This window comes from Brassica rapa, chromosome A06 (genome assembly GCF_000309985.2).
Source record: "Brassica rapa cultivar Chiifu-401-42 chromosome A06, CAAS_Brap_v3.01, whole genome shotgun sequence".
Classification (NCBI taxonomy): Eukaryota; Viridiplantae; Streptophyta; class Magnoliopsida; order Brassicales; family Brassicaceae; genus Brassica; species Brassica rapa.
In genome coordinates, this window is record NC_024800.2 from 19,297,702 (window position 1) to 19,315,355 (window position 17,654).

Below are 17,654 nucleotides of genomic sequence, written 5' to 3' on the forward strand. Positions count from 1 at the left end.
AAAAAAAAAAAAAAGAATAATGATTTTGTTTCGGGAGAATCAAAAGACAAGTGACCTTGATTTCGACACGTGGCTACACAATCAAAAGGTTAAACGGGCTGAGTTTAATATCAGAACTTGTGGACGAGAGAGCAGCGTGTGATCCTATCAGTTCCAGTGTTACCATTGGTACACGTCATTGGTACGTTCTCGAAGCTGGACTCGTGCTCTCTTCTTATTGGCTGAAGTTTAGTACTGTACTTAATGGGCTGGAGTTATTTAAGCAAAATAAAGCCCAAAGAATCTTTAGATTGGGCTGATCGCTCAGCGAGTCAAGTTTGATTTTCTCCGGGAGAGAGAGAGATCGTTTGATTCTTCCGATGGAGGAGGAGATCGGAGGGAGGGAGGATAGATGGAAGGGATCGTTAGAGAACATAACGGAGATGGCTTCGAATCTCGATTCTCTACAGAAGCTTCTCCTCAAGAAAGCTGTCTTCGTTGAAGAAGACACTTTCGCTAGAGCTTCTCTAGTCTCCGAACAAGGTCGAGCAATCAAGGTCCGTTAAAGCCTTGTTTCGTGGATTTTGATGATTCGATCTGATTGATCATGATTGCATCTGTGATTTGATGATTTGATCTTAGCTAGGTTGATTCATAACATTGTGATAGTGTTGATCTAGAATTGCATAAGATGGTGAAGCTGGAAACTCATATGAGCTCGGAAGCTAGAATCTCTGTGCTTTGATCACAAAATTGCACTAAACCAAGTCTTGTTGTTCTATGATTCTGGGGGTGATTGGTAGTTGCTGTAGGTGCTGTCTACAGCCCTATTTATTTTCACAGCACCAAATTCAGAGCAATCAAGCTTTAATTTTTTTTTTTGAAACCACAGCTCTTGAATTAATCTACAGCTGTACAAGTGCTCTGCAGAGCCAAATATCCAAAGCAATTGTTTAGTGCTTTCCATAAAATTCTACAGCAATAAAATCTAAAGCCACATCAAAAAGTCTACAGATTTTTTTCTACAGCAAAAATTTTAAAGCTACAGCCATTACCAATCGCACCCTCTGGCTCTTTTCCATAACAGTGAGCTAGTTGTAGTTTGATTTTGTGGTCTACTGATGATGCTAATAATCACCAAATCATCAAAGGCTCGACCTTTTGAGGCTTCACCATGAAATATCCAAGTGCAATCATTTTTGCCTGTGTGTTGTTTTAGGTACTTGAGCAAAGGGTACAAACACTAGAAAGAGAACTAGATGCTGCCATTACAGCTGCTGCTCATGCTCGGTCTGAGAAACGCCACGCTGAGTCTTCTCAAAAAGCTGCTGAGTCACGTGCGCAAGAGGTTACAAAAGAGCTTGAAAACACCACAAGTATGTATAACTTTTAAAATTGTCAATGCGCTTCTCGGGTCGATGATATTCAACGAAGTCTGTTTGTAACTATTGTTTCAGAGGTTTTCAAGCTGCATATGGAAGAGCTCCGAGGTATGCAAGAACAGATATCCAAACGCGATAACGAGATTAAGCTCTTGGAATCTATAATCCAAACGCTCGGCGGGAAAGAGCGGTTGGGAAAAAGCGGTGTGAGTGGATGATGCGTTTTTTCACTTGTAGAAATTTTGTAAGCTTAGTTTGTGAGACAGTTTATGTATGACAATGATACTCCTCTTCCAAGATAAAATATTACAAAAGGATATTGCCCATTTAACCAAGAACTGAACTTGACATGGGATGGGCCTATAATGTGCCTGATGCTTTCGATTCTCATCTGGCCTGAATTGAAACACGTATGGCCGGATAATGGTAGGATGCCAGATTCATAAACTAGCATCTCCAGCCGTGTGGAGCAAGAAACTGCGTTAATTTGACAGCTGAAGATCCGCAACTTCTTATCTAATATCCCAAAAGGAGAATAAGAGAAACAAAAGAGGAAGTATAAGCAATGATGGATGGCTTTAGCGTGTGGATGTCTATCTAAATTATCTAATTTTTGGTAGAAACCTGTGTTTAGATTATCTAATTTTCTAGAAATCCATATAGATTAGATATAGTTCCAAGGGTTTTACTAAATTTAGTAAAAAGAAAATACCAAACGAAACAGAGTTTTCTAGACTTCTGATCGTATCCTGGCATGTAAAGTATCTTACTGTATCAAAAGAGAAGATATTCTCCAAATAGTATAGAAAAATTCCCAAAAATGAGAAATATACACTGTAGCAGTATAAGCATATTGATAGTATTCTAATATTTCAAAGGCTAAATTTAGAAATGTAATGAAAAGTTGGGGAATGGGATTATAACTAAAATTACCATGCAGATGACTAGATAAGGGTGAACCAAAGGAATACGTAAAGTAAATTAACGCAAAATCCATTGTTGTTTACTTGACGCTGCGGAAGTGGTTGAAATAATGTGCGGCTAATAATTATTTTCTTACAAATTTTCTTTGTTGATTAGAAAGAAAGAAAAAAAAATGATTATGAAAAGAATCTGAAATTCATTTTCTGGTTATTAGTCAACTCTTGTCTCTTGCCATGCAAATCATGCATGGCACATCAACCATATCTCTATCATTCAGAAAGAAAAACTCAATCAAAATCCTGACATGCAAATATTATTATCGTAATCAATTAAAGAAAAAGATTATCGAAGAATGTTAAGTTTCCGTATATATTTTTTTTTGCTTGAAGTTTCCGTATAATTTTTAAAAGCTTCATTTCTAATAACTGAAATTAACAAAACAAAAAATAATATATATTAGCATTCAGTATCTGGTGAAACTACTAAGATACTATTGTTCTCCCTAAAAATAGAATGTGAGACCGTAAAAAAAAATTCTTGAAGTGATAGTTTTGATAATTATTCACGACAAGTATATCCAAACCATGCATAGATTTAATATTCCAACAAAGTTTTATTATTCTACTTTTAGCAAAATTTAAAGCTTATCACTTCAATTTTGCTTCTTGCCAAAATTCTACAACTGCAACAATATGTTCAAGCCCATGCAGCATCTCTCTATATAATATGTGTGTGTATGCAAGCAAAACATAACCCACAACAACAACAACCAAAAAATGATGTCCGAGGAGTTCCCTGATGTATTCCCTTGGATACAAAACATTCCCCAAATCACCAAATGGAACACAACTTCTCTTTCCTTTTGTATTTGTCACTCAGCTTCTGATTTCCCAAATTCAACCTTAAATCTCATAGCACAAAGAAACCCTAACCCTAAAATCCCCACTTTCTCCATCATTGTCCAATCCAATAACCATCCTCCTTTGTACCTATGGACCTCTAAACAAGAACTTAGCATCAACCCAAACTCACCAAACCCTTTTGATGAACAAACAATCACCTCTCTACTCTTCGGTTTTGTCGAATCTATCTTAACCTATACCTCTAATTGTTCCAATTATTCAACCATCAAAGTCCCTAAGCCTGATCCTTCGATGATCAATGGTCTTAAAGACATCTTCAATACAGTGATCCTCACTCTCTCGTTCCTCGTTTGCGTCTATGAAGCTCCTTTATATCTCCGTGAAAACTGCCTGATCACCCTGAGGAACCATTTGGTTACTTGTCATGCAAGGCAAGCAACAACATCTCTTATGAAGCTTCTTGGGTCTAATTTAGAAGAACAATGGATGAGATCAGTCAATCTAGCGATTACAAATTGGATCATCGAGCGTAAGGATAATCGGAGTAACACGACCACGACAACTCCTCTGTTCTCTTACGCTTTTTCGACTTATGGATTGTGGAAAGTGCAATTGTATTGTCCTATTGAAGCCATGGAAGTGGAGAGATCGAGCAACCCTAGAGCTGATTCGAGATTGTTGTTCTCTCTCAAGTTTAATCAGCTCGAAGGTGTGATGCAGTTCAATCATAAAGTTGTAGTTAGAGACAAGTGGATCGACGTGATCGTGAAGATAGACAACATCAGGTGCATACTAGTTTACTGTCTTAACACTTAAAATGGCGTAATTTTTTTTTTTGAAAAATACCGTTAAATAGCATTAAATCAGAGTTTTGTTCAAAAGATAGCGCAAAACAGAAAAAAAAATCTCAAAATAGCATTCAATAAAATATACAAAATAAATCTATTTATATATTGTATTTTGGGATTTAGTGATTAAGTTCAAATTTATTTTTTAGGAGATAAGATTAGATTAAGAATTTTGGATGTAGAGTAATTTAATGTTTTTATTGACTAATAAATGACATTCTATAGATTTTTATGTTTGAATACTATTTTTGTAACAATAACTAAAAAGACTGTGCTTTGACAAAAAAAAAACTAAAAAGACTGCTATTTATGAGATTTGTCCAAAGTTTTTTAAATGAAACATTCGCAAGTGACAAAATATTTTGTGCATATACAGATACGATGTAATAAAGCTTGTAAACGAGAGACTGATGTCGAGAAAAGGAGCAGGGGAACACGAGAAGCACTTCCCATCAAGGATCTCTTTGCAAATAACTCCCACTCTCCAAACCGACTTCATAAGCGTGTCTGTCAGCAAATCATCCAACAACCCGGGACGAGAATTCGAGGTCGAGAGGTCTATAGAAGGCTCGTTCGACCCACCAAACTCTTTAGGCCTAAGAGTAGCTGGACGAGAAGCCTCGACCATGACAATGACCCCATGGAAGTTCGAGCAGTCCGTGCTCGGCTACACGGCCAATCTAAACTGGATCTTGTACGACAGCAGCGTTGGAGGAAGAGAGGTTTTCACGACGAAGCCGTCGAGGTTTTCGATAATGAGCCCAAGGTCTTGGTTCAAGGATAGGTACGCGAGGGCTTATAGGTCATTTACGAGGAGAGGAGGAGTGATATTCGCAGGGGATGAGTATGGAGAGAGCGTGGTGTGGAAGATTGGTAAAGGAGCAATGGGGAGAAGAATGGAATGGGAGATTAAAGGGTCTATTTGGTTAACTTATTGGCCAAATAAGTATAAGACTTTTTACCATGAGACTCGAAGATTGGACTTTACGCAGCTTCTTTATCTCACCATCGACTAACCAGTAACCACAGCGATGATGTTATACGTAGCCTTTGTGATCTCTTATTTGTATTAAATTAAGATTTTTTTTGTTAAAACCTTCGATGAAAGAGAGATGTTAATGAAAGTGGATTTACGACCGAAGATAATGATTAAGTTAATTTTCAAAACTGGATTCAAACACAGGGCAATAGACTAACCAAACCCTTCTTAGTATTGACAACAAGTGTGAGACAAAGATGCTAACTATATACGGTAGGGTAGATTCATCAGGGTGTTGAAACCGGCATCTATCATCAAGCATGACACATCTAACATCGATCAAGACATCAATCATCTACAGTTTCATAGACAGCAGCAACAGCTACAATCTCAACACGGTTGTGCCATCTTCCCAAGTCAATTCTTTTCTCGAACCAGACTAGAAAAATTCAAGACAAGCCATGGAATTAGCAACTTGACAAAAAACAAAAACAAAGAAGACCACAGTAAATTAAAGATTTAAAATCTCATACAGTAACCCTTGCACATAGACAACTAAGGAAGTCTCAAGATACTAAACTCGAAAGATAGCAGGAAACAAACACACAGTAGTAGTTTAGAGCACCTACGGAAATTCAACCAATACTACAGAGGATAGAAGTTCCCATGCTTGAAAGATGAAACATCATCAATACAAGCAAAACATGTTTTGATACACTGTCTCCTTCACAAGCATGCGATCATTCCTGCAAGTGATATAACCAAACACAACAATTCAGAAATTAACTTTACATTGGTGATCTATTTATAAAGCTATGAATGCCTTCAGCCCACCTCCGCATTAGGAGATTGGCTACGAGCTGTGTCCCGAGGAGACGGGGACCTATCATTGCTCTTCCTCTCAGGAGAGGCCTTTTCCAGGGAAGGACTTCTTGGGCTACGGCTGCGGGAAGCAGGAGTTAGAGACCTCTCTTTGCTTCGCCTTTCAGGAGAGGCTTTTAGTGGGGAGGCACTTATAGGGCTGCGGCTGCGGCGAGCAGGAGATGCACTGCAAATTATAAAGTCGGAATCAGAATCATTTTTACATAGCGTGGGAAAAATCATGTAAAAGAAAAATAAGTTCAAAAAAAAGGAAGAGACCTCAAGGAGCGACTGCGACTGCGCCTCTCATCATCATAACGGCCTCTGACTCTGCGTTTGTCATCAGGGCTGGCACTACGAGACCTACTACGACGGCGATAATCTCTATCCTTGTCATGATGCCTATCACGCCTTTCATTGCTTCTACTTCTGCTCCTCTTCCTGTAGTCTCTTTCCCTGTAATCATCTCGGGACCTAGAATTAATGTAGGATTATTCAGGCGTACACTGTTAGGATGAAATTATTTGCTCAATCAAGTAACAAAAGTCAATCTGAGTAATAGTGTAATATAAGATGAACTGCCAGCGATTCACATCACTCACCTCCTGCGGGGACTGCGGCTTCTCCTAGGACTACGGCGTCTATAAGGGCTACGGCTCCTTCGAGGACTACGGCTTCTTGACCTTCGTGACCTTGGAGGTGGTTCCACAACTCTTCCTTTTGAACTGAAACACGATAATTACAAACTAATCAAGATACAATTACATATATAAGTATAAGAAGAACCTTCTACATGTATGAAACACTGAGTTCCACAGTCCAAAAACAAGGAATGGTGAATCACACCAAAATCAAATGGCAATAAGCCTAAGAAACTCTTAATAATCAAATACAAAAAGAAAGAAGCTTTACATCTTCTCTGCATTAGGGCCGTATTTAGCAAACTGAACAGTGATTTCTCTGCCATCAACCTCTCGTCCTGAAACAAAAAACTTAACCTTTAATGAAACTGAACATTACATAAACTCACCAAGGACAAAAAGAAAAAGATATTGATAGTTTACCATCAAGCCTTTCCACAGCTTTGTGAGCTTCATCTTTATACTTATATCGAACAAATGCAAAACCACGCGAATCACCAGTCCTAAATCACATAACAATACTGAGCTGATTCAAATTAAATCGAGACAAAAACGAAACCCTAATTTCTCATTATAACAGAGAGAAAACGAAATTGGACCTTCGATCTCTGGGGATGAAGACATCGACGACCTTCCCGTACTTCGCGAATAGAGGATAAAGATCATCTGCAGTCGTACCTACACAACAACAGAACAAAACCCTAAATCTCTCAGAAACCACGATAACCATGAACAGTTACAACGAGTTCGAGATAAATAGAGGGAGAGATTACGGAAGGTGATGTTGAGGACGAGAAGAGAGTAGGTGTCGCTGATGTCCGGCGGACCTGACCTTCCGAAGTGCGACATGGTTTTACCGCCGGCGGAGAAAGTGGGAGTGAGATTAGGTTCCTTGTGGCCTGTGAAATAACGAAACCTAAAAGAGACGGGGCTATACTCGGCCCTATAACTTATTGCTAATTACAATTATGCCCTTCTGTAAGAAAAGTAGCGCTAATCAGAAAGAGGAAATTACAATCCAATTGAATCGTACCGATATTGGTTTGTACCGGTTTAGCAACGTTTGGTGGTATAGTACGTGATTGTACTGAAAGAATTCAAATCAACTCAAAAAGGATCTCGATTCTAATGCCATTTTAAATGAATTCTGGCTTATATTTGGTTCATTGACATTAACGGCTCTTTAGTTATGTGTCATATGGGGTTTTCTCAATATTCCAACATCACATGTTGTCGGCTTGTAAAGAAAACACATCAAAAGCAAACCAAATCCAAATAAATGAATATTGCACCATAACCAATCTGATTTTATGATTCAGCTAGTGTGTTCTTGACTTGACTTTGATTCACTTGTTTTCGGAATGAAATATATGGGGGACATGTGACATGTCCTACCATTGATAGTCTCGTTCGAACTTGGGTTGTGTTGATGGTCAACTTTCTCATGGGTCAAATTAAAGCCCACAAAACACTTTAGAATATTTTGAAGAAAAAACACAACACAAGTGATTACATTTTTTTCAAAGAATCATATTCCGTTTAGTATATTATATTTGAAATATTTCGTTTGCGAATTGATTCACATAGCAACATGAAAGCATAAGAATAACTACTGATCTAACTACGTGGCCATATCTACCTTCCACAACTCTTTTCAATCGATGGCTACCAATACACCCAAAGAACCTGAAACTTTCTATATAAGAAACCCATCACTCACATGCATTTGACGTAGAACACAAGACAAAACAAACCTCAGTCATGGCTAGCCGGAGAGATGTACGGTGCCGTTGTGGTAGATGGATGTCGGCTCAACCTGGGGTCAGTTCCATCCAATGCTCTACCTGCCATACCGTCACGCAGCTCTCCTCCTCCCTCGTGGACATAGCGCGTGGTGCGAACCGCGTGCTTCAAGGGATTCAACAGCTACGTAGACAGCATAAACAACAGCAACAGCAACCGCAACAACAACAACAAATAATGGCTCAACCACCACCACCACCACCGAAGAGACAGCATAAACAACAGCAACAACAAATAATGGCTCAACCACCACCACCACCACCACCACCGAGGAGACAGCATAAACAACAGCAACAGCAACCGCAACAACAAATAATGGCTCAACCACCACCACCACCGAAGCTTCTCGAGCCTCTTCCTTCCCCGTTTGGGAAGAAGAGAGCAGTTATATGCGGCCTGGACTATAAGGGGAAAAGCTATAGCTTGGAAGGTTGCATCAGTGATGCAAAGTCCATGAGAACCTTCTTGGTTAAACAAATGGGTTTCCCTATTGACTCTATTCTCATGCTCACAGGTAGTTCTTTCTTCCAGTTCTCTACAGCCAAGTTCTTTATTCTTATTTAGATGATGCCAGATCTAAAATTTTAGGGGTTTGAAACATTCTTAAAAATCCTAGTAAAAATTCAATTATTTTTTTGAGCATGTCTATATAAAAAACTTTTTGGAGGCGAAGACGAATGTTTCATTAACTAGCTAGCCCAGAACCGGTCCTGAGTGTTTGTTGTTGTTGCAGAAGATGAAGCCAGTCCGCAGCGAATACCAACGAAGAAAAACATTAGAAAGGCGATGAGATGGTTAGTTGAAGGAAACAGAGCAAGGGACTCGCTTGTGTTCCATTACTCCGGTCATGGATCTCAGCAAAAAGACTACAACGGAGACGAAGTTGATGGTCAAGATGAAGCTTTGGCCCCTTTAGACCATGAGACAGAAGGAAAAATCATCGATGACGAGATTAATAAGACACTCGTGAGGCCGCTCGTCCATGGAGCTAAGCTTCATGCTGTCATCGACGCATGTAACAGCGGGACAGTCCTTGATTTACCATCCGTTTGCAGGATGGAAAGGTACACTAACAATACTTTCTACTTGACCGAATCTGAGAATAAACCTCTCTGTGTGTGTAAATGAAAAATCAGGAATGGTTTTTATGAATGGGAACGTCAAACATCAGGGAGAACTTACAAAGGAACAAATGGTGGAACAGCTATCTGTTTAAGTGCTTGTGATGATCATGAAGCCAGTGGTTACACTCCTGTATGTTTAAAGAAACTTTTATAATCTCATCATCTTAAAATACCTCTCTGTATGTTTACATGTATCATTGCGTGGTTGCTAGGTCTTCACGGGAAAGAACGCAGGAGCTATGACTTATAGCTTCATAAAGGCGGTGAAGACAGCTGGACCAGCACCCACCTACGGTCACCTGCTTAACCTCATGTGTTCTGCAATACGAGAAGCCCAGTCTCGCCTCGCCAGGGATGAGAACTACACAAGCCCTGAAGAGACCGCGGTATGTAATTAAAACTTGTAGTGTCAGAGACTTTGCATTATTCTGAATTTCTTTCCTGAGTTGCTTGCAGGAGCCACTGCTAACATCATCAGAGGAATTCGACATATATGCTACAAAGTTTGTGCTCTGAAGGCTGTCACCTATTCTGCAAATAACTACTACGCATACATCATCTTTATCTATGTGTATAAATCATGTAATGATATGTCTGTAGCATACAGCTGCAACAAAGTCTCTTCTTTTAATAAATAAAGCTATTGAAACTATCGAGGTTCCCATGATTAGTTATAGAAACTGAATATGAATAAAGATGTGTGGAGAAGACTGTAATAGCTATATATGGGTTGTACAAGGAAGTACACAGTAAGAACACTATATTTCTATCGACAGCAAACAACACAGGATATCCAGAAGGGGTACCTTATTATACTAAGATGATATACTATTCACATCAGATTCCAAAAGCAGTAAAGTTTTTGTTCTCTCACGATATGATACTGCAACTGTGTGCATCATGCAACATTGTTGAACTTTTTGAGAATCAGAAGCTGAGCTTCTTCCACAAGACTTTTCACTACCTCTCCAGCCGGTAAAATCTCTTTGATGAGGCCTACGCTTTGGCCTGCATACATCGCCATACTCTCTAAGTCACCCGTTGTTGTCATGTTGGGTACAGTTCCTGCAAATCGTCTTATCTCCTTTTCCTGTAGTGGTGACATTCCCTTTGTTTCATCAGTGCAAGACCATAGAGTAAAGGAAAAAGGAAACCTTATTAAAATGAAACTTACTACGCCATGTATGGTAGAACGTCCAATAACAGGCTGGTCGACTTCATTTTCATGGGAAGGAAGAGATCTCCAGTCATCGAAGAAAGGCGTCTCCAGAACACGGTGTGGTGCACCAGGCCACCTTGCTCGTCCAAAGATATCTGTGTATTCGGTTTTCTCATATTCGATCAACTTCCTTTTGTATATTGGGTGTGCGTAGCTCTCATGCGTCGCCACAAACCTAAACAAAGCAAATCCTCTAACTCAGCCCAAACAAACTCATGTAAGCTTACCAAACTTGTGAAAAAGAAGAACACACACACACCTTGTGCCTAGACAGACACCTTGAGCACCAAGTGACAAGGCCGCAACATAACCACGTGCATCCACAATCCCTCCAGCAGCGATAACCGGAATATCGCATTCCCCAACCAGATCAACTACTCTTGGTAACAGTGAAAAGAGACCATCCTAGAAGAAGAAGAAGAAAACTGATGATATCAAACATTTAAAATAAGAGCTATGCAACACTGTAGAGAACTAGGCTTACCTTCCCACTAACATGCCCTCCTGCTTCATGCCCTTGAACAATAATCGCGTCTACTCCTACATCAACAGCCTTTCTAGCTTCTTCAACACTCCCCACCTTAAAAATGTAACTAAAGGATCAGACTTGTTGATCCTATTAGAGACAAAGTCTCTCATATCTGAAGTTGGGAAGAGATTTTAAGTAATATATAAGATAGATTAACTAATCTACTTATCCCTAACTAGTTTTAGGTTAGAAGCTAATTTATATTATGTATTAGTTAAAATCTCTTCCCAAATGACTTTGTCATATGCCCAAGATCGATGAGCCAACTTGGAGCCAGATCAATGTGGAACTGAGCAGATCATCCATCAGGAAACCAAGAAGACTCTTTACATGAATCTCTACACTTTTTTACCTGAGGAACAACTTTGACTCCAGCACTATGAGCATCATCAACAAGCTCCTTAGAACATTCACCCCAATAAAGCTGCAACACAGCAACCTTCTCTTCCAAGATCGTCTTCACGTTGAGCTCATGAGGAAACGCAAGAACAACACCCATCCCGAATGGTTTATCAGTCAATGTCTTCGTCTTCCTTATCATCTCTCTCACGTAATCAGGACACTCCTGATTACAATTCACAATCAAAACAAATCATTATATTAATCAGCAAGCCATGGAAATAAAACATTTGTGGAGTTAATCAATTACCCAATCAGGACATCGGAGAAGACCGATCCCCCCGGCGTTAGCGACGGCAGCTACAAGCTCCGGACCGGAGATATCAGGTCCTAACGGCGCCTGAACTATCCCGTGTTCGAAACCGAGAATCCCTTTCAGAGCCATAGTCTTTTCACTTCCTCTGTGATCTTTATCTTCGTCTCTTTATGTAGAAAAGACAGAGTCGTAATCGGAATTGCTCTTTCGCTCTCGATTATTTTAATAGTCTTTATCGTAAGGGATGACGAACACGTTTCGAAGCTTTTGTCATCACTCTCAAGATCAAGCGATCGTCTTCTTCCTCGCGCTTTTACATTTACCAGAACAACTGATAGCTTGAGAAAACTCATACTGGGCTTTTGATTAAATTATTTGGGCTTGTTTCGAAAAGGCCCATTACGTTTCTCAAATAGAACCGAGCTGTACCGGACTGATACCAAAATCAATTCGAATGATATACAAATCTGGTTTATGTTTTTTAGTAGTCACATTTCGATATCTATCGATATAAATTAGACGGTTGACGATGGATTTATTTTGAATTGATTATTGCCTAACTTTGTAGATTTCTCGTCACAATAAATCGGGAAGATTCCAAGAAAGTGGACTCTTGAGTGTCAGGGATAAGGTGGTGACTGATGAATATGACATGATGGTAATTGAGTATGGCGTATTATATGACTGATACATGTAAGGGGGGTTGGTTTTGTGACTTGATCATCCACGGAAAAGTGTGCGGTCGATGCACGGCACGATAATCTCAGAGTTCGTCACATTTTTATTGATTAATAAAGGCTAACTAATCCTTACTTAAAATTTAATATATCAACTTTGTTGATGTTGACAAAAGAAAAATAAAATACAACTTCGCTGATTTTTATTTGATTCTTCTTTACCCGGTGCCAATAGTAACAATATAACAACAATTTGACACTGACACATATTACTATGATATAAATATAATAGTCTAAATGACATATTTTTGCCTTTTTTCCTTTTAGTTTTAGATCATGATTAACTTCACTCTCTTAGTTAAAGTTCTTAATTTCGGTTAAAAGATGGTTTTTAACTTTTCTTAGATTTTAATTAAAAAGGCAAAGAACCGTCTTTTAAATAAGAGATATAAGAACTGTCTCTTACCCGAAAAGTATAAAATAAAAATAAAAAATGTCAAATCATAATTAAAAATCTCAACTAAAAAACCGAAGTTAATCATGTTCTTAATAGTTTTGATATTAGCTTGTATCAGCCACTTGTTGAGAAATATACATCACAATAAAATATATAGATTTATCATGGCTACGTACGTGGGTTTAAGAGCATCTCCAACCCCACTCTATTTTTCACTCTAAAATAGAGTTTAAAGTAAAAAATGCTCTAATGGTACTATATTTCTCACTCTATAATTGAGTGAAAAATAGGTTTACTCCAAATATAGAGTAATTTTTTTTTTTTGTTCATCACTCTAAAACAGAGTATCATTGGAGCAAACTCAAACTCTATTATAAAATTACTCTATTTTAAAGTAAAAAATAGAGTAAACCATTGGAGATAGTCTAAGCTATGTAACCAGAAGCCACCATTTCGATCAAAATAATAGTAAGCTAAAGCAATGTTTGTTCTTTTTTATATATTCAACCAAGATGTGGCGAATGATTGAGTGGCAGAAAAAAATAGGTGGGTTGTTGAGTGATATGAAAATAAAAAAATTGGCTTTATCTTTTGAAAATGTTCATATAGATCCAAACTCAGATTTGAAGTTATTATGCTTAATTTTTTGCTTTGACATTTTCACTATCGGGCATGCCAGTACCGTACAAACAAGTAAATGATTGCTTCCACCAAATACAGATAAAACTAACCATGACTTAGCTTATTTGTTTAATAAAGACCCAAAAAAATACCGTCTCTGTACTATGACTGTATTACTACACGACTTAAATTCAAATAAAAAACCAAGAAACTCACTTGCTTATTCTACACAATTAGAAACTCATTTTGATGACCAACCATAAATATATAGTTTGATAGTTTATGTTAAAGTCGTCATCGTTGAATTTGCAAACTATATAGTTTTGGCTATGGTTTATTCCGTGAAACATCATTTCAATACTTATCTTAAACATGTGTCGATGTGTTATAATACTAATCACATAAAGAGGGAAATATTACAAAACACGATGATCCAAAGTGGGTCAGTCGGCCTACAAAATCTCACCATAAGGCCAAAACCCTTTCATAAAGTCAAATTTAGGAACTAGAGGGGAATGTTCATTTTAACATACGTGAATATTTATAGAATTGTGAAACGAATTAAGAATACTATCGACTCGGCCAACTTTGTTGACTATCCCATAAATACGACAATTATTAATATCCTTCTTTTAAAGATTTTATCATCATCGTTGTATATCGTATATGAATGCATATACAATATAACCTCTTTAAATTAATAATCTATAAATTAATATACGTTAAAACTCTCTAAAAAATAATATAATTTTATAGTTTCAAATTGAATTTTTTGTTCAATTAGTATAACGATAAATTAATATCTCTATAAATTAATAAAAAAATATAGTTTTAGTGTAGTCTCAACATTATTAATTTATAGAAGTTTTATTGTATATTGACATTGATATAGCAAAAAATACATGTTTTAACTCAGCAAGATAAATACTTCGCAAAATACAAACGTATATCTCCAATATATTAAAAGAGAAGCATTACAATATTTTTTTGTAACCATGTGTCGTTACCACAATCATTCTTAGAATCCGTAGAAAAATATTTTGGTACATCAAAATATATAATAAGTTTTTTATTAAACTAAACATAAATTAATTATAAATATTCTTCATTGTTTCCTTAAATAAAAATAACAGAATTGCCAAATATGTCTAAAATATATATGACAATTAATGAATTTGAATAATAAAGATTTGATAAAAATTACTCTATTTTCTATCATTTTTTAAATTTTAACCTATTAAAATAAATTAATAAACTACATTAACTATATAAGTATATAGAAAATTTAGATTTTTTGTATATTATATATTTTGGATTTTTTTAAAAACAAATATAAATGACTAAACTTTTCAAAAATATCAAATTATTTTTTTTTTATCCATGGTTTAAAAAATGTTTTTATAACAAAATATAAATGATTACAAAATTAGATAATAAGAAGTGTCATTTAATAAATATTAATATATTAATATTGTTTAAAAAAACTATGTACCATATAAAAATACATATGTATTTTAATTTCAAAATTTGCTTTGATTTTTTTTTTGATAAAAACTTTGAACAATTATTAACAACTTAATATTTAGTTTTAAAACTTTTCATAATGTTTTTAAAATTATAAATGACTAAAACTATTAAACATCCCACAAAAAAAAATTGTTATCGGTCGGTGATATTTGTTATAAAAATACAAATTATCAAAAAAAAATATGCGTACAAAATATTATTTAACATATATCAATATTAAAAATATACTATATATGTTAATATCATTAAAACTTAATTTTATATCATATAAAATAGAAAAAAGTGTTTGTTTGAATTAATAAAATTTAGTTATATGTTTGTACCAATTTAATCATATACGTAATATTTACTGAATTTTTAATTATCAATATATATGTATTATTTAATAATATGAAAAAGAAAATATAATACGTAAAACTAATTTATACTTCCTCCGTTCCTAAAAGATCTATGTTTTAGAATTTTCACATTTTTTAATAAAACATATTAAAACTTCACTATAAATGCATAGTTTTTTGTAATTTTATATTTCTTATATTTTTAAACCAATAATATTTTAATAAATGCAATTAATGTCATTGAATTTTACAATTTCTCACTATTAGTTGACAAAAATTACATTGGAAATATATTTTTTTTGTTAAATAAAATATAAAATATGCATCTTTTTGAAACAATTTTTTTTTCTAGAATATGAATATTTAAATAAAGGAGGAAGTACTATATAATATTTATTTTGTGCAAAATGCGGGTCTTAACTTAGTCTTATAGTATTAGACTATTATTAGTACTGTATACGATATAGCGAGTAGGCTACGTTTCGGGTCAAATCAAAGTACCTAGCAGGCTAGCACACTATGCAATCCAGTCTAACTATTTTCCAGTTTCACAAAATTTGAAGTTTTTTGTTGTTGCAGATTTGACAATGTATAGCAATTGCAATAAATGTGTGAATTTGATCATTTGAGAAGGCCTACTGAGACATGTCTCGTAATTAGGACAACATCAACATCTAGGAAAATAGTACACGTACAACACAAATCGTGTTAAAAAGAGATGACATGGCACGATATGAAAGGACGATCGTGTTGTGTCCACTCTCTTTTTCACCAATGCTCTTTTTCACCAATGTTTTTGTCGCTTCCCGTGCCGACTCCGCAAGTTCTCATTCGCACGTGAATTTTCTTTGCCTTCTCATGGAAAAACTCTCTTATTTGAACCCTTTTTCTTTGATTTGATTGATTAGATATTTTATTTATTGTGTGCAGTGTCTATTTATAGGTTTGTCATAAGTATGATTTCATCCAATACTCGTTAAGCATTGTTAAAAGTTAAGTAATCTTCTGAAAACTGTTTGTACGAGATTCAGCTGATTAGAAAGATGAACTTTAAGATAGGGTGATTAAAGACGTTTTTATTAGAATCAAAACAATGGGTTACAAGACTGATGAAAGGTAAGGAGACAAAGTCGAAGGTTTAAGCGAGAAGATCAAAGAGATGATTAGGAAACCCTAAATCTAGCCGCTTAGTGTGTGAGTTGTCCAAAAGTCTTCCTCTCGTTGTCCTTTCCTCCCTTCTTATAGTACTCTTGTCTGTGATGCCCTAATCGCCCTGTCTTTTGGGCCCTGTCGCCAAAGGCCGAGTATGCGGGCCTTGGCACTGTTCCCTCTAAGCCGAGTATCATCGATCGGCTTGACTGATCGGCTAAAAGTACTCTGGAGCCGGGTCAACACCTCTAGCCGCTAAGCCGACTAAACTAGCTAAGTTTATTGGGCTAGGGCCTGTTATTTGACGGACCTTGTGGAGGGATGTAATCCATCTCCTACAATAAGTCCCCCCCAGTTCACTTGTGAGCGGCGTAGCGGTCTCAGTGAATTTGTGGGTCACGTTCGTTCGGATAACAGGTCCTAACGTGTTTAGTCGTATGCCGTTTGATCGACGTTTCTAGTCGCTTAGAGTGGCGCTTCTTCATGACCTGTTTTACTCGTCGAGGTTGTGGAGACACGTTTTAACTCGGTCATAGCGCTCTCTCGTGTAAGAAGTTAAGCCGATTTTACCGGTTTGCGTTAGTAAACCGGTTTATACCGAAATCGGGGATTGATTTTGGTAGAGCGCCTTGATTAAAAGTCGGTTCGAGCGAGAAACTGAACCGTCACGAGTAAGCCTTTGGGTATTTAGGCGGCCCTTGAGGCCCATTTAGGCTTCTGTAGACCTAATGATTGCGCTTCGGAGGGCGTGCCCTTGTTTTTGCTATAAATAGGCTCTTCCTCTTTGCTTCCGTCATTCTTCTCTGCAAGCTCAGGTATTCCACTTTCTCTCCCTTCTCTCTAGATTTACTTTCTCTCTCTAGATACGTCTCTAGGATAGCGTGATTTGTTTTAATTTCCGATCTAGTCGTCCCCGAGTCAACAGTCATGGCCTCGAAGAGTAGATTGTCTCGCGAACAAAAAGGGAAAGATATCGCTGATTCTCCGAGTCCGGCTAAAGACACAGATGGTAATCCGCTTGACGAGTTCGAGTTGATTCATCGAGATGCTCTTAGAGATACGGAGAATATGAGTCTTT

At 36.8% G+C, this 17,654-nt stretch overlaps 5 protein-coding genes across 11 annotated transcripts; 3 read left to right on the forward strand and 2 right to left on the reverse strand.

The window, feature by feature from the left end:
- The first annotated feature begins 274 nt into the window (after positions 1–274).
- On the forward strand, positions 275–1,692 carry LOC103873838. The gene is made up of 3 exons (XM_009152243.3): positions 275–536; positions 1,199–1,355; positions 1,437–1,692. Exons 1-3 carry the CDS (start codon positions 360–362, stop codon positions 1,577–1,579), a joined length of 477 nt encoding a protein of 158 aa, XP_009150491.1. The 5' UTR covers positions 275–359; the 3' UTR covers positions 1,580–1,692.
- Positions 1,693–1,940: 248 nt separating this feature from the next.
- LOC103873840 lies at positions 1,941–5,461 on the forward strand. Its single transcript, XM_009152247.3, has 2 exons — positions 1,941–3,933; positions 4,373–5,461. Exons 1-2 carry the CDS (start codon positions 3,062–3,064, stop codon positions 5,010–5,012), a joined length of 1,512 nt encoding a protein of 503 aa, XP_009150495.1. The 5' UTR covers positions 1,941–3,061; the 3' UTR covers positions 5,013–5,461.
- LOC103873839 (serine/arginine-rich splicing factor SC35) lies at positions 5,140–7,426 on the reverse strand. 4 transcript variants are annotated; one of them, XR_634066.3, is made up of 9 exons: positions 7,251–7,426; positions 7,077–7,155; positions 6,901–6,980; positions 6,749–6,815; positions 6,439–6,561; positions 6,116–6,292; positions 5,810–6,023; positions 5,605–5,721; positions 5,140–5,414 (listed from the first exon to the last, which is right to left on the reverse strand). XR_634066.3 is itself a non-coding variant. In XM_009152246.2 (8 exons), the coding sequence occupies exons 1-8, from the start codon at positions 7,324–7,326 to the stop codon at positions 5,716–5,718; spliced, it is 822 nt and encodes a 273-aa protein (XP_009150494.1). In that variant the 5' UTR covers positions 7,327–7,426; the 3' UTR covers positions 5,466–5,715. The 4 variants fall into 4 exon arrangements, 2 of the variants coding, with proteins under 2 accessions (XP_009150494.1, XP_009150493.1); XR_634065.3 differs by having other exon boundaries at positions 6,116–6,310; positions 7,251–7,425; XM_009152246.2 differs by lacking the exon at positions 5,140–5,414 and having other exon boundaries at positions 5,466–5,721.
- A 266-nt stretch (positions 7,427–7,692) lies between these two features.
- Positions 7,693–10,056, forward strand: LOC103873842 (metacaspase-3). Of its 4 annotated transcripts, none has more exons than XM_033273122.1 (6): positions 7,700–8,486; positions 8,553–8,794; positions 9,014–9,344; positions 9,417–9,534; positions 9,617–9,790; positions 9,861–10,056. In XM_033273122.1, exons 1-6 carry the CDS (start codon positions 8,239–8,241, stop codon positions 9,918–9,920), a joined length of 1,173 nt encoding a protein of 390 aa, XP_033129013.1. In that variant the 5' UTR covers positions 7,700–8,238; the 3' UTR covers positions 9,921–10,056. The 4 variants fall into 4 exon arrangements, with proteins under 4 accessions (XP_033129012.1, XP_033129013.1, XP_033129015.1 ...); XM_033273124.1 differs by having other exon boundaries at positions 7,710–8,430; positions 8,584–8,794; XM_033273123.1 differs by having other exon boundaries at positions 7,710–8,409; positions 8,554–8,794.
- Positions 10,057–10,071: 15 nt separating this feature from the next.
- On the reverse strand, positions 10,072–12,113 carry LOC103873841 (nitronate monooxygenase). The gene is made up of 6 exons (XM_009152248.3): positions 11,802–12,113; positions 11,505–11,717; positions 11,108–11,203; positions 10,883–11,028; positions 10,579–10,798; positions 10,072–10,494 (listed from the first exon to the last, which is right to left on the reverse strand). The coding sequence occupies exons 1-6, from the start codon at positions 11,934–11,936 to the stop codon at positions 10,303–10,305; spliced, it is 1,002 nt and encodes a 333-aa protein (XP_009150496.1). The 5' UTR covers positions 11,937–12,113; the 3' UTR covers positions 10,072–10,302.
- Between the last annotated feature and the right edge of the window lie 5,541 nt (positions 12,114–17,654).

What these genes read in the sequence shown, in the direction of transcription:
- LOC103873838 (XM_009152243.3), top strand. Translation starts at nt 360, where the DNA reads ATGGAGGAGGAGATCGGAGGGAGGGAGGATAGATGGAAGGGATCGTTA. An exon ending in AACAAGGTCGAGCAATCAAG is followed by an intron (nt 537 to 1,198) that starts GTCCGTTAAAGC and finishes GTGTTGTTTTAG; the next exon opens with GTACTTGAGCAAAGGGTACA. An exon ending in AGAGCTTGAAAACACCACAA is followed by an intron (nt 1,356 to 1,436) that starts GTATGTATAACT and finishes CTATTGTTTCAG; the next exon opens with AGGTTTTCAAGCTGCATATG.
- LOC103873840 (XM_009152247.3), top strand. Translation starts at nt 3,062, where the DNA reads ATGATGTCCGAGGAGTTCCCTGATGTATTCCCTTGGATACAAAACATT. An exon ending in GTGAAGATAGACAACATCAG is followed by an intron (nt 3,934 to 4,372) that starts GTGCATACTAGT and finishes GTGCATATACAG; the next exon opens with ATACGATGTAATAAAGCTTG.
- LOC103873839 (XM_009152245.2), bottom strand. Translation starts at nt 7,326, where the DNA reads ATGTCGCACTTCGGAAGGTCAGGTCCGCCGGACATCAGCGACACCTAC. An exon ending in TTCATCCCCAGAGATCGAAG is followed by an intron (nt 6,981 to 7,076) that starts GTCCAATTTCGT and finishes TATGTGATTTAG; the next exon opens with GACTGGTGATTCGCGTGGTT. An exon ending in AGCCGCAGTCCCCGCAGGAG is followed by an intron (nt 6,311 to 6,438) that starts GTGAGTGATGTG and finishes CATTAATTCTAG; the next exon opens with GTCCCGAGATGATTACAGGG.
- LOC103873842 (XM_033273121.1), top strand. Translation starts at nt 8,239, where the DNA reads ATGGCTAGCCGGAGAGATGTACGGTGCCGTTGTGGTAGATGGATGTCG. An exon ending in TCCGTTTGCAGGATGGAAAG is followed by an intron (nt 9,345 to 9,416) that starts GTACACTAACAA and finishes ATGAAAAATCAG; the next exon opens with GAATGGTTTTTATGAATGGG. An exon ending in CAAGCCCTGAAGAGACCGCG is followed by an intron (nt 9,791 to 9,860) that starts GTATGTAATTAA and finishes AGTTGCTTGCAG; the next exon opens with GAGCCACTGCTAACATCATC.
- LOC103873841 (XM_009152248.3), bottom strand. Translation starts at nt 11,936, where the DNA reads ATGGCTCTGAAAGGGATTCTCGGTTTCGAACACGGGATAGTTCAGGCG. An exon ending in TTCTCCGATGTCCTGATTGG is followed by an intron (nt 11,718 to 11,801) that starts GTAATTGATTAA and finishes AATTGTAATCAG; the next exon opens with GAGTGTCCTGATTACGTGAG. An exon ending in GTTCTACCATACATGGCGTA is followed by an intron (nt 10,495 to 10,578) that starts GTAAGTTTCATT and finishes TCACCACTACAG; the next exon opens with GAAAAGGAGATAAGACGATT.